Source organism: Carcharodon carcharias, chromosome 13 (genome assembly GCF_017639515.1).
Source record: "Carcharodon carcharias isolate sCarCar2 chromosome 13, sCarCar2.pri, whole genome shotgun sequence".
In the NCBI taxonomy this organism is placed as follows: domain Eukaryota; kingdom Metazoa; phylum Chordata; class Chondrichthyes; order Lamniformes; family Lamnidae; genus Carcharodon; species Carcharodon carcharias.
The window spans coordinates 71056337-71071174 of record NC_054479.1 but is presented as its reverse complement, the minus strand read 5'-3'; the positions used below and the strand labels follow the sequence as shown (position 1 = coordinate 71071174).

Below are 14838 nucleotides of genomic sequence, written 5' to 3'. Positions count from 1 at the left end.
GACATAAGCACAAATATGTCAGTAAATATCTGAGAAGAGCAAATATAATAGAGCTGTAATGTAGTTTAAGGGTCTGACACATACAGCATTAATGCGGGACAGAGTACAGTACCATCCACACAGTGATGTAAGAAGGCACATGACCCAGGCCTAGGGTCAGTGTGGTGTTGTCCTGGATGGTGTCGATCTTCTTGAGTGTTGTTGGAGCTGCACTCAAACAGGCAAGTGGGGAGTATTCCATCACAATTCTGACTTGTGCCTTGTAGATGATTGACAGGCTTTGGGGATACTTTGGATAATTTCCTTTATTATCCAAGGCATAGAACATTAAGACCTAGATATGGAGATAGCTCTATACCTACCCTTTACTGTATGATATACATATATATATAATATATATGTATATAGTTGCAGCTAGTTAATAAAGACTTGCTGTTAACATACAAAGACTTCTTTAACAGACATGTTGTGTAACTAACACCATCACAACAAGTAATAGTGACAGATTTCAATTGCCCTAATATCCACTTGGATAGAATTAGTGTGAAAGCAGTCCATGTGGTGTAGGTACAGGGAGGGAATTCCAGGATTTTGACCCAGCGACAGTGAAAGAACAGCCGAAATATTTCCAAGTCAGGATAGTGAGTGGCTTGAAGAGGAACTTCTAGGGGGTGGTGTTCCCATTATCTGCTGCCCTTGTCCTTCTAGGCGTTAGTGGTCGTAGGTTTGGAAGGTGCTGTCTCAAGAGCCTTGGTGAGTTTCTGCAGTGCATCTTGTAGATGGTACACACTGTTGCCACTGTGTATCGGTGGTGGAGGGAGTGAATGTTGAAGGTGCTAGATGGGGTGCTGATCAAACTGCTGCTTTGTCCTGGATGGTGTCGATCTTCTTGAGTGTTGTTGGAGCTGAACTCATCCAGGCAAGTGGGGAGAATTCCATCACAATTCTGACTTGTGCCTTGTAGATGATCGACAGACTTTGGGGATACTTTGAATAATTTCCTTTATTATCCAAAGCATAGAACATTAAGAGCAAGATCTTATGCTGGAGCTGTTTAAAACATTACTTAGGCCATAGCTGGAATACTGGTCACTGCCATGGGAAAGATGTGACACAGAAATTTTTTATGCAGCGAATTGTTGTGGTCCAAAATGTATTGTCTGAAAGGGTGGAGGGAGGAGATTCAGTCATTAAGTTTCAAAAGTGAATTGGATAAATATTGATGGCAAAAAAGTTACAGGGCTATTATGGGAAAAGAGAAAGGGAGAGGGATTAATTAGATAACTCTTTTCAAAGATTTGGTGCATGGACAATGGGCTAAATGTCTTCCTTCTGTTCTGTATCATTCTAAAATTCTATAGAACCATAGAAAAGTTACAGCACAGAAGGAGGCCATTCGGCCCATCTTGTCCATGCCAGCCTGAGGACACCCAGGTGACCTTTCTAATCCCATCTTTCTGCCCATAGCCCTGCAGCTTACAGCACTTAAGGTGCAGATCCAGGTACTTATTAAAAGAGTTTAGAGATTCTGCCTCTACCACCAACTTGGGCAGTGAATTCCAGACACCCACTACCCTCTGTGTAAAAAAAGTTCTTCCTCATGTCCCCCCTACACCTTCTGCCACTTATCTTGAATCTACATCCCCTGGTTCTAGAATTCTCCACCAAGGGAAACAATTTTATCCTGTCCACTCTATCTATTCCCCTCATAATTTTGTACACCTCAGTCAAGTCACCTCTCAGCCTTCTTTGTTCTAAGGAAAAAAGCACCAACCTATCCAATCTCTCATCGTAGCTACACTTTTCTAAAGCTGGCAACGTTCTTGTAAACCTCCTCTGCACTCTCTCCAGAGCTATTACATCTTTCCTGTAATGTGGTGACCAGAACTGCACACAATACTCCAGTTGTGGCCTCACCAGTGTTTTATACAATTCCAACATTATATCCTTACTTGTATGTTCTATACTTCTGTCACTGAAGGAGAGCATTCCTTATGCCTTCTTTATGACCTTGTCCATTTGAACTGCTGCCTTCAGGGACCTGTGTACTTGTACGCCAAGATCTCTCAATTCATCAACCCCTCTTAGTATATTCCCATTTATTGTGTAATCCCTGTAACTGTTTGACCTCCCTAACTGTATGACCTCACACTTCTCTATGTTAAAATCCATCTGCCACTTTACCACCCACTCCACCAACCCATCTATATCGTTTTGAAGATTATGGTTATCCTCTACACTATCCACTACTCGGCCAAACTTTGTGTCATCTGCAAATTTCCCAATCGTGCCCCCCCACGTTCACGTCCAAATTGTTAATATATAACACAAACAGTAAGGGTCCCAACACCGAGCCCTGTGGAACACCACTTGAGACAACTTTTCATTCGCAAGGGCATCCATCGACCATTACCCTTTGTTTCCTGTTACAAAGCTAACCTTTTAACCAGTTTGCCACATTACCCTGAATCCCATGGCTTTACTTTCCTGACCAATCTGCCATGTGGGACCTTGTCAAATGCTTTGCTAAAATCCATGTACACAACATCCACTGCACTACCTTCATCAACCCTTCTTGTCACTTCCTCAAAGAATTCAATCAAATTTGTGTGGCAAGACCTTCCTTTAACAAATCCATGCTAACCATCCATGACTAGTCCATGCCTTTCCACATGACAGTTAATCCTATCTCTCAGGATTGATTCTACTAATTTGCTATGAACTCAAATATTGGATTTCTAGTTACGTGCTGTGTGTTACTACTCCTGTGTAATCATTTTAATTGTTAGTAAATCAGATTGTTGATATTAGCCTGGGTAAAATTATCTTGAGTGCATTATTGAATTGAACAAGAAAAGGTGGTGGGCAGCACATGGATCCAACTGTAAATAGTCAAATGCCATAGTTATGTTTAATTCTACAGCATTCATGTCACACAAGTGCAAGGCAATGACCATCTCCAACAAGAGAGCTTCTAACCATCACCCCTTGACGTTCCATGGCATTACCATCACTGAATCCCCCACTATCAATATCCTGGGGTTACCATTGACCAGAAACTGAACTGGACTAGCCATATAAATACTATGGCTACAAGAACAGATCAGAGGCTAGGAATCATGCGATGAGTAACTCACCTCCTGACTCCCCAAAACCTGTCCACCATCTAGAAGGCAGAAATCAGGAGCATGATGGAATACTCTCCACTTGCCTAGATGAGTGCAGCTCCAACAACACTCAAGAAGCTTGACACTACCCAGGACAAAGCAGCCCGCTTGAGTGGCATCACATCCATAAATATTCACTCCCTCTGCCACCGATGCACAGTGGCAGCATTGTGTACCATCTACAAGATGCACTGCAGGAATTTGCCAAGACTCCTTAGACAGCACCTTCCAAACCCACTACCACCACCATCTAGAAGGACGAGGGCAGCAGATAGATGGGAACATCACCACCTGGAAGTTCCCCTCCAAGTCACTCACCATCCTGACATGGGTCTGCTTGTTGGGCCTTAGTCAAGGAGGTTCTCCTGAATACCTCCTTCTGTTCATTTAAATCTCCATAGAAAGTTTCAGACAGCCAGGCTGTTGACTATGCATCTGAAGTGCTGGCTCAACTCCCTGGGTGGAGTTTTCTTCACCATGGATTGGGTTACCACACAATCAGGGAAGTTACCAGGGAGTTCTTCCTGCAACTGCTCCCTCTCCCTGACCTTACTTGGCTTATCTGAGACTACTGTGGAGCCTCCGACTCTACCCCCACTAAATCATTGCCCAGGAGCAGATCTACTCCATTTACAGGCAGACTAGGGACAATCTCTATTGTAACTAGTCCTGAAACAAGGTTACACACCAGGTGGACCTGATATAGTGCCTACTTTCAATATCCTTTACTAGGACCTTTGCCACACTCACTGATGAGAAGGTCGTGCCTTTATCCAACGTTAGTGATTGGGTGGCCTCTGTATCTCTGAGCAGGTCTCATTAGAGGGTAATGGGGCTTCCTTTCCTTTAAACACAAGGTAGCCCTCAGGGATTTTGTCAGACTCTACTGTATGCATGGTGGTACTCCTGGAGTGGTCAATCACCATGGTTAGTGCCATAGACTTGTCCACCATGCCACCTGTCAGTGTACCCTTTTCTGTACTGGCCTTGTGAAGCCCAATAAAACCCACTGGTTTCCCCTTCAGCCTCCAGCAGTCAGCTTTGATGTGCAGGCACAGCAAGTGATTAGGAAGGCAAATGGAGTGTTGGCATTTATTGCCAGAGGAATGGAATATAAAAGTAAGGAAGTTTGACTGCAGTTGTGAGACCACATCTGGAATACTGCGTACAGTTTTGGTCTCCTTGTTTGAAAAAAGATATAATTATGTTAGAAGCAGTTCAGAGAAAATTCCCTCAACTCAGACCTGGGATGGCAGTCTTATTTTATGAAGAAAGGTTGAACAGACTTGGTCTATACCCAGTGAGAGGTGATCCTGAGGTGACTTGATAGGGTAGCTACCAGGTGGATGTTTCCACTTATGGGTGAGTCTAGAGCTAGGGGGCCCGGTTTAAGAATAAAGAGGTCTCCCTTTTAAGATGGTGGTGAGGAGAAATTTTTCTCTCAGAGTGTCATTAGTATGTGTAATTCTGTTCCCCAGAAAGCAGTGCAGCCCAGGTCATTGAATTTATTTAAAGCAGAGTTAGACAGATTTTTGATAGACAATGGAGTCAAGGGTTATGGGGTGGTGGTGGGGGGGAAGGGGTACAGGAAAGTGGAGTTGAGATCACAACCAGATTGGCCATGATCTTATTGAATAACGGAGCAGGTTTGAAGAGCTGAATGGCCTACTCCTGCTCCTAAGTTCTATGTTCTTAGATTTCAGGTAATTGGCAAAAGAAGCAATGGAGACATGAGGAGAAACTTTTTCACACAGCAAGTGGTTTAGATCTGAAATGCACTGCCTGAGAGTGTGGTGAAGTTAGGCTCAATTGAGGCATTTAAGAAGGAATTGGATTGTTATCTGAAAAGGAAGAATGGCAGGGTTATGAGGAAAAGGTGGAGGAGTGACTCTGTTGAATTTCTCCTTTGGAGATCCAGCTCAGACAAGATAGACTAAATGGCCTGCTTCTGTGCTTTAACAATTCCGTGATTCTTGGTGATGATGTCATCAGAAGCTCAGCTCAGGTTTAAAAGGAAAAGTTAAGGCTAAAAAGAGGTCAAGCACAACTAACATAGGAAGTAGTAGATTGGAGGAATAAATTACGATAGTGTAACTGGGTTCAAGAGACTCCCGGCTCCCTGATTCCACTTATCCGCACCATGTTCCTCAATTACATGTGTTTCTGAGCAAGTAGTAATTGAGGAACTGATGGGGATATGCTTAAAAAATAACATGTTGATAGGTCTGGCCATCTTCCTGATCTTAAAAATACTAATAATATAAAATTCTTAAAAATATAAAATAAAAAAAATAATAAAACATATTATAACAAAACAATTTTGTTCCTTTAAGAATTTCTATTCCTTTCATTGGAGAAATGTCACATGTGAGGACAGAATTTAAAAATCAATGGGCAGCCGATTGAATAGGTTGGTTGCTGAGAATACAGAGGGTTCTATGTGGAGATTGAGGAGGAGAAAGGACCTTAATCCTCTGGATTTTAGGAGAATGTGATCTCATTGAAACAGATAAAGTTCTCAGAAGGCTCGACAGCGCCCCCTGAAGCGGGTGGGAGATCAGCGACCCCTGCGGCGGGGCGGGGAGATCAGCGACCCCTGCGGCGGGCAGGATCAGCGCCCCCTGCGGCGGGCAGGATCAGCGCCCCCTGCGGCTGGGGGGCGGGGGAAGATCAGCGCTCCCTGAGGCGGGAAGGGAGATCAGCGCCCCCTGAGGCGGGAAGGGAGATCAGCGACCCCTGCGGCGGGCGGGGAGATGAGCGCCCCCTGCAGCGGGGGGGGTGGGGGGGGCAAGATCAGCGCTCCCTGAGGCGGGAAGGGAGATCAGCGCCCCCTGCGGCGGGAAGGAGATCTGCGGCCGAGGGTGGGATATCAGCTCCCATTGCGGCTGGGGCGGGTGGGGCAGATCAGCGCCCCCTGAGGCGGGAAGGGAGATCAGCGTCCCCTGCGGCGGAAGGGATCAGCGCCTCCTGCGGCGGGAGGACTCATCTCGCCTGCCGGCTCCTCCTGGTCCTGCCCCTGGCTGCGCGTTGTTCGGTGAGTCAGTCCGGCCGCACCATGGATGTGAATGTGAACGACAGCGACTGGCGGAGCCTCGCATTTCGGCAGAAAGTGGTGGCGCAGATGTAAGTATGGGGAGTGTGAGCGGCTCGGATCCCGGGAAGGAGAGCCGGGCCGGGTCTCGGAAAGACGGCGGGACCGGGGATGGAAGCTGGGCCCAGACACCGGGAGAGACCTCGGGCTGTCCTGAGCGTCGCTGCCGCCTCAGAGCTTCCTGCGGGGGCGGGCGATCCGGAACGACGGTTCAGGAATGAGAGAGTCCGGAACTGAGAGGAGCCGAGCACCCGGCCTCCCAGAGCTCACCACCCCCCGACCCCCAAAAACCCCCCGACAACCCCCACCCTTCGCCCACCGGAGCACCCTAGAGCCCGACACCCCCCACACTCGACACCCCCCAAAACTCCCGAGACCCCCGAAACTCCCCCACCCGAGACCCCCCCGAAACTCCCCCACCCCGAGACCCCCCGAAACTCCCCCACCCCGAGACCCCCCGAAACTCCCCCACCCCGAGACCCCCCGAAACTCCCCCACCCCGAGACCCCCCGAAACTCCCCCACCCCGAGACCCCCCGAAACTCCCCCACCCCGAGACCCCCCGAAACTCCCCCACCCCGAGACCCCCCGAAACTCCCCCACCCCGAGACCCCCCGAAACTCCCCCACCCCGAGACCCCCCGAAACTCCCCCACCCCGAGACCCCCCGAAACTCCCCCACCCCGAGACCCCCCGAAACTCCCCCACCCCGAGACCCCCCCGAAACTCCCCTCCCCCACCCCGAGACCCCCCGAAACTCCCCCACCCCGAGACCCCCCGAAACTCCCCCACCCCGAGACCCCCCGAAACTCCCCCACCCCGAGACCCCCCGAAACTCCCCCACCCCGAGACCCCCCGAAACTCCCCCACCCCGAGACCCCCCGAAACTCCCCCACCCCGAGACCCCCCGAAACTCCCCCACCCCGAGACCCCCCGAAACTCCCCCACCCCGAGACCCCCCGAAACTCCCCCACCCCGAGACCCCCCGAAACTCCCCCACCCCGAGACCCCCCGAAACTCCCCCACCCCGAGACCCCCCGAAACTCCCCCACCCCGAGACCCCCCGAAACTCCCCCACCCCGAGACCCCCCGAAACTCCCCCACCCCGAGACCCCCCGAAACTCCCCCACCCCGAGACCCCCCGAAACTCCCCCACCCCGAGACCCCCCGAAACTCCCCCACCCCGAGACCCCCCGAAACTCCCCCACCCCGAGACCCCCCGAAACTCCCCCACCCCGAGACCCCCCGAAACTCCCCCACCCCGAGACCCCCCGAAACTCCCCCACCCCGAGACCCCCCGAAACTCCCCCACCCCGAGACCCCCCGAAACTCCCCCACCCCGAGACCCCCCGAAACTCCCCCACCCCGAGACCCCCCGAAACTCCCCCACCCCGAGACCCCCCGAAACTCCCCCACCCCGAGACCCCCCGAAACTCCCCCACCCCGAGACCCCCCGAAACTCCCCCACCCCGAGACCCCCCGAAACTCCCCCACCCCGAGACCCCCCGAAACTCCCCCACCCCGAGACCCCCCGAAACTCCCCCACCCCGAGACCCCCCGAAACTCCCCCACCCCGAGACCCCCCGAAACTCCCCCACCCCGAGACCCCCCGAAACTCCCCCACCCCGAGACCCCCCGAAACTCCCCCACCCCGAGACCCCCCGAAACTCCCCCACCCCGAGACCCCCCGAAACTCCCCCACCCCGAGACCCCCCGAAACTCCCCCACCCCGAGACCCCCCGAAACTCCCCCACCCCGAGACCCCCCGAAACTCCCCCACCCCGAGACCCCCCGAAACTCCCCCAACCTCCCCAGACCTCCCGAAACTCCCCCAGACCCCCCGAAACTCCCCACTCCCCGAAACTACCCCACCCCCCCCCCAGACCCCCCGAAACTCCCCCAGACCCCCCGAAACTCCCCCAGGCCCCCCAAGACCCCCCGAAACTCCCCCAGACCCCCCGAAACTCCCCCAGGCCCCTGGAAACTCCCCCACACCCGAGATCCCCCCCGAAACTCCCCCACACCCCGAAACTCCCTCAGACCCCTGGAAACTCCCCCACACCCGAGATGTCAGACCCCCCCGAAACTTCCCCACACCTGAGACTCCCCCAACCCTCGAGACTCCCCCACCCCCCCGAGACTCCCCCACACTCAAGACTCCTGAAATTACTCCACCCCCACGACCCCTGAAACTCCCCCACCCCCACGACTCCCGAAACTCCCCCAGGCCCCCCGAAACTCCCCCAGGCCCCCCGAAACTCCCCCAGGCCCCTGGAAACTCCCCCACACCCGAGATCCCCACCGAAACTCCCCCACACCCCGAAACTCCCTCAGACCCCTGGAAACTCCCCCACACCCGAGATGTCAGACCCCCCCGAAACTTCCCCACACCTGAGACTCCCCCAACCCTCGAGACTCCCCCACCCCCCCGAGACTCCCCCACACTCAAGACTCCTGAAATTACTCCACCCCCACGACCCCTGAAACTCCCCCACCCCCACGACCCCTGAAACTCCCCCACCCCCACGACTCCCGAAACTCCCCCACCCCCACGACTCCCGAAACTCCCCTGCCCCCACGACTCCCGAAACTCCCCTGCCCCCACGACTCCCGAAACTCCCCTGCCCCCACGACTCCCGAAACTCCCCTGCCCCCACGACTCCCGAAACTCCCCTGCCCCCACGACTCCCGAAACTCCCCTGCCCCCACGACTCCCGAAACTCCCCTGCCCCCACGACTCCCGAAACTCCCCTGCCCCCACGACTCCCGAAACTCCCCTGCCCCCACGACTCCCGAAACTCCCCTGCCCCCACGACTCCCGAAACTCCCCTGCCCCCACGACTCCCGAAACTCCCCTGCCCCCACGACTCCCGAAACTCCCCTGCCCCCACGACTCCCGAAACTCCCCTGCCCCCACGACTCCCGAAACTCCCCTGCCCCCACGACTCCCGAAACTCCCCTGCCCCCACGACTCCCGAAACTCCCCTGCCCCCACGACTCCCGAAACTCCCCTGCCCCCACGACTCCCGAAACTCCCCTGCCCCCACGACTCCCGAAACTCCCCTGCCCCCACGACTCCCGAAACTCCCCTGCCCCCACGACTCCCGAAACTCCCCTGCCCCCACGACTCCCGAAACTCCCCTGCCCCCACGACTCCCGAAACTCCCCTGCCCCCACGACTCCCGAAACTCCCCTGCCCCCACGACTCCCGAAACTCCCCTGCCCCCACGACTCCCGAAACTCCCCTGCCCCCACGACTCCCGAAACTCCCCTGCCCCCACGACTCCCGAAACTCCCCTGCCCCCACGACTCCCGAAACTCCCCTGCCCCCACGACTCCCGAAACTCCCCTGCCCCCACGACTCCCGAAACTCCCCTGCCCCCACGACTCCCGAAACTCCCCTGCCCCCACGACTCCCGAAACTCCCCTGCCCCCACGACTCCCGAAACTCCCCTGCCCCCACGACTCCCGAAACTCCCCTGCCCCCACGACTCCCGAAACTCCCCTGCCCCCACGACTCCCGAAACTCCCCTGCCCCCACGACTCCCGAAACTCCCCTGCCCCCACGACTCCCGAAACTCCCCTGCCCCCACGACTCCCGAAACTCCCCCGCACCCCTCCTGAAACTCCCCTGCCACCCCCCGAAACTCCCCCGAGACTCCCCCGCCCCCCCAAGACTCTTCCACTCCCTTTCCCCTTGACACTCTTTTTCCCCCATCCTCCGAAACTCCCCACTTGCGTGCAGTTCTGGAATCCACATTATAGGAAGGATGTGATTGCACTGGAGAGAGTGCAGAGGAGATTCACCAGGATGTTGCCTGGGCTGGAGAGCTTTAGTTATGAGGAGAGGTTGGATAGATTGGGGTTATTTTCCCTGGAACAGAGGAGATTGAGGCGGGGACATGATTGAGGTGTATAAATTATGAGGGGCGTAGATAGGGTAGACAGGAAGGAACTTTTCCCCTTGGTGAAGGGATCAATAACCAGGGAGCATAGATTTAATGTAAGGGGCAGGAGGTTTAGTGGGGATGTGAGGAAGAATTTTTTCACCCAGAGGGCGGTGGGAATCTGGAACTCACTTCCTGAAAGTGTGGCAGAGGCAGAAACCCTCATAACATTTAAGAAGTATTTGGATGTGCATTTGCGATGCCATAGCATACAAGGCTATGGACCTAGTGCTGGAAAATGGGATTAGAATAATTAGATACTTGTTTCACCGGTGCAGACTCGATGGGTCTTTTTCTGTGCTGCAGACCTCCGTGACATCCCCCAAAACTCCGCCCGGCCCTCCCCCGGATCTCGGCCCGGCCCTCCCCCGGATCTCGGCCCGGCCCTCCCCCGGATCTCGGCCCGGCCCTCCCCCGGATCTCGGCCCGGCCCTCCCCCGGATCTCGGCCCGGCCCTCCCCCGGATCTCGGCCCGGCCCTCCCCCGGATCTCGGCCCGGCCCGGCCCTCCCCCGGATCTCGGCCCGGCCCGGCCCTCCCCCGGATCTCGGCCCGGCCCGGCCCTCCCCCGGATCTCGGCCCGGCCCGGCCCTCCCCCGGATCTCGGCCCGGCCCGGCCCTCCCCCGGATCTCGGCCCGGCCCGGCCCTCCCCCGGATCTCGGCCCGGCCCGGCCCTCCCCCGGATCTCGGCCCGGCCCGGCCCTCCCCCGGATCTCGGCCCGGCCCGGCCCTCCCCCGGATCTCGGCCCGGCCCGGCCCTCCCCCGGATCTCGGCCCGGCCCGGCCCTCCCCCGGATCTCGGCCCGGCCCGGCCCTCCCCCGGATCTCGGCCCGGCCCGGCCCTCCCCCGGATCTCGGCCCGGCCCTCCCCCGGATCTCGGCCCGGCCCGGCCCTCCCCCGGATCTCGGCCCGGCCCGGCCCTCCCCCGGATCTCGGCCCGGCCCTCCCCCGGATCTCGGCCCGGCCCTCCCCCGGATCTCGGCCCGGCCCTCCCCCGGATCTCGGCCCGGCCCTCCCCCGGATCTCGGCCCGGCCCTCCCCCGGATCTCGGCCCGGCCCGGCCCTCCCCCGGATCTCGGCCCGGCCCGGCCCTCCCCCGGATCTCGGCCCGGCCCGGCCCTCCCCCGGATCTCGGCCCGGCCCGGCCCTCCCCCGGATCTCGGCCCGGCCCGGCCCTCCCCCGGATCTCGGCCCGGCCCGGCCCTCCCCCGGATCTCGGCCCGGCCCGGCCCTCCCCCGGATCTCGGCCCGGCCCGGCCCTCCCCCGGATCTCGGCCCGGCCCGGCCCTCCCCCGGATCTCGGCCCGGCCCGGCCCTCCCCCGGATCTCGGCCCGGCCCGGCCCTCCCCCGGATCTCGGCCCGGCCCGGCCCTCCCCCGGATCTCGGCCCGGCCCGGCCCTCCCCCGGATCTCGGCCCGGCCCGGCCCTCCCCCGGATCTCGGCCCGGCCCTCCCCCGGATCTCGGCCCGGCCCTCCCCCGGATCTCGGCCCGGCCCGGCCCTCCCCCGGATCTCGGCCCGGCCCGGCCCTCCCCCGGATCTCGGCCCGGCCCGGCCCTCCCCCGGATCTCGGCCCGGCCCGGCCCTCCCCCGGATCTCGGCCCGGCCCGGCCCTCCCCCGGATCTCGGCCCGGCCCGGCCCTCCCCCGGATCTCGGCCCGGCCCGGCCCTCCCCCGGATCTCGGCCCGGCCCGGCCCTCCCCCGGATCTCGGCCCGGCCCGGCCCTCCCCCGGATCTCGGCCCGGCCCGGCCCTCCCCCGGATCTCGGCCCGGCCCGGCCCTCCCCCGGATCTCGGCCCGGCCCTCCCCCGGATCTCGGCCCGGCCCGGCCCTCCCCCGGATCCCGGCCCGGCCCTCCCCCGGATCTCGGCCCGGCCCGGCCCTCCCCCGGATCTCGGCCCGGCCCGGCCCTCCCCCGGATCTTGGCCCGGCCCGGCCCTCCCCCGGATCTCGGCCCGGCCCGGCCCTCCCCCGGATCTCGGCCCGGCCCGGCCCTCCCCCGGATCTCGGCCCGGCCCGGCCCTCCCCCGGATCCCGGCCCGGCCCGGCCCTCCCCCGGATCCCGGCCCGGCCCGGCCCTCCCCCGGATCCCGGCCCGGCCCGGCCCTCCCCCGGATCCCGGCCCGGCCCGGCCCTCCCCCGGATCCCGGCCCGGCCCGGCCCTCCCCCGGATCCCGGCCCGGCCCGGCCCTCCCCCGGATCCCGGCCCGGCCCGGCCCTCCCCCGGATCCCGGCCCGGCCCGGCCCTCCCCCGGATCCCGGCCCGGCCCGGCCCTCCCCCGGATCCCGGCCCGGCCCGGCCCTCCCCCGGATCCCGGCCCGGCCCGGCCCGGCCCTCCCCCGGATCCCGGCCCGGCCCGGCCCTCCCCCGGATCCCGGCCCGGCCCGGCCCTCCCCCGGATCCCGGCCCGGCCCGGCCCTCCCCCGGATCTCGGCCCGGCCCGGCCCTCCCCCGGATCTCGGCCCGGCCCGGCCCTCCCCCGGATCTCGGCCCGGCCCGGCCCTCCCCCGGATCTCGGCCCGGCCCGGCCCTCCCCCGGATCTCGGCCCGGCCCGGCCCTCCCCCGGATCTCGGCCCGGCCCGGCCCTCCCCCGGATCTCGGCCCGGCCCGGCCCTCCCCCGGATCTCGGCCCGGCCCGGCCCTCCCCCGGATCTCGGCCCGGCCCGGCCCTCCCCCGGATCTCCGCCCGGCCCGGCCCTCCCCCGGATCTCGGCCCGGCCCGGCCCTCCCCCGGATCTCCGCCCGGCCCGGCCCTCCCCCGGATCTCCGCCCGGCCCGGCCCTCCCCCGGATCTCGGCCCGGCCCGGCCCTCCCCCGGATCTCGGCCCGGCCCGGCCCTCCCCCGGATCTCGGCCCGGCCCGGCCCTCCCCCGGATCTCGGCCCGGCCCGGCCCTCCCCCGGATCTCGGCCCGGCCCGGCCCTCCCCCGGATCTCGGCCCGGCCCGGCCCTCCCCCGGATCTCGGCCCGGCCCGGCCCTCCCCCGGATCTCGGCCCGGCCCGGCCCTCCCCCGGATCTCGGCCCGGCCCGGCCCTCCCCCGGATCTCGGCCCGGCCCGGCCCTCCCCCGGATCTCGGCCCGGCCCGGCCCTCCCCCGGATCTCGGCCCGGCCCGGCCCTCCCCCGGATCTCGGCCCGGCCCGGCCCTCCCCCGGATCTCGGCCCGGCCCGGCCCTCCCCCGGATCTCGGCCCGGCCCGGCCCTCCCCCGGATCTCGGCCCGGCCCGGCCCTCCCCCGGATCTCGGCCCGGCCCGGCCCTCCCCCGGATCTCGGCCCGGCCCGGCCCTCCCCTGGATCTCGGCCCGGCCCGGCCCTCCCCCGGATCTCGGCCCGGCCCGGCCCTCCCCCGGATCTCCGCCCGGCCCGGCCCTCCCCCGGATCTCCGCCCACCCCTCCCCCGGATCTCGCCTCACCCTTACCCTCCCCCTTACTTCAGTCCTTCCCCTCCCCCCCATCCCACCTTCTCCGTTTCGCTCCCCCCCCCCCACCCCACCCCGCCTCCTCCAATTATGAACCCAATCTCTGCCAGGGCTCCTGCAAAGCAAACGCTGCTTCTGAACAACACTCTTCCCTCAATCAGCACCGGCAAAATATGTCCCTCATCTCCCTGCTGTATTGGGAATGTTGAGTGATGCTGTTTAATTGCCACATATCCTAAAGTAAAAGTTACTGCATTTCATTGTAGTTAATTGTAAACAGAGCCTAGCGATAATTCAATGTTATGATGCTATATAAATGCAAGAGATTTTTAAGGTTGGAAACCCACTTTAGCTGGATGTTTGAGTGATTAATAACAGTGAGATAATCAGCATTAACTGTTATTATGAGGTAAATCTGGCAGTAAGTTCTGGCAGCTGCATACGTCCTGTTAAACTGAAATCTGGAGGTTGCTGTCAGAGATGGCCTGTCACTCTACAGGGTGGCCGTTAACAGCGCTCGCTGATAGACCTGACACTGAAATCACTGTAATGGCGTGAAGTTGCAGTAGTTACCCACTAAAGATACCAGAAAACATGAGGGCTGGTGCCTTCAGGTGGAAGTGAATTTTTAACAGTGTAATAAGTAAGTTGGTGGTAGAGGCAGAAACTCTGGACTCTTTTAAAAAGGACCTGGATCTGCACCTTAAGTACTGTAAGCTGCAGGGCTATAGGTCGGGTGCAGGAAGGTAGGATTAGAAAGGGCACCTGAGTGTCCTCAGGCTGGCATGGACAAGATGGGCCGAATGGCCTCCTTCTATGCTGTAACTTTTCTATGGTTCTATGGTTTTATGGCCAAACAGCCCCTCTGACCCTGAAAAATTAATTTTACAAGAGTGGAGCTTCATTCCTTCAGAGGTTAATTAATATTTGAGATTTAAAACAAAACTTCTCTTTACTTTTTCTGTTCCTTTTATCTCTTTCTTAGTCTAAACTGTCTTCATTTTGTTTTCTATGCATGATTCAAATGTAATTTATATTTCTTGGTTTGTACTTCTTGATTTAGACTTTGCTTGTCGATGTGAGGACACTTCAATCTGATTTGTTGAAGAACCTTCCTGCTATTTCTTGCCTTGCTCACAGATGCCCTATAACAGGCTTTACACTGAATCAGCAAATCTCTGCTCAAAGGCCCACAAAAAAGTTTGGGCAGCT

The 14838-nt window shown here is 59.8% G+C and overlaps 1 protein-coding gene across 1 annotated transcript in view; it reads left to right on the top strand.

Moving 5' to 3' along the window:
- The first annotated feature begins 6131 nt into the window (after nt 1-6131).
- LOC121286068 (mediator of RNA polymerase II transcription subunit 15-like) overlaps nt 6132-14838 on the top strand; it is a 47713-nt gene continuing 39006 nt past the window's right edge. Inside the window, exon 1 of the mRNA XM_041203074.1 lies at nt 6132-6290. Coding sequence (XP_041059008.1) covers nt 6223-6290 — 68 coding nt within the window. The 5' untranslated portion in view covers nt 6132-6222. The remainder of the gene's footprint in view (nt 6291-14838) is intronic.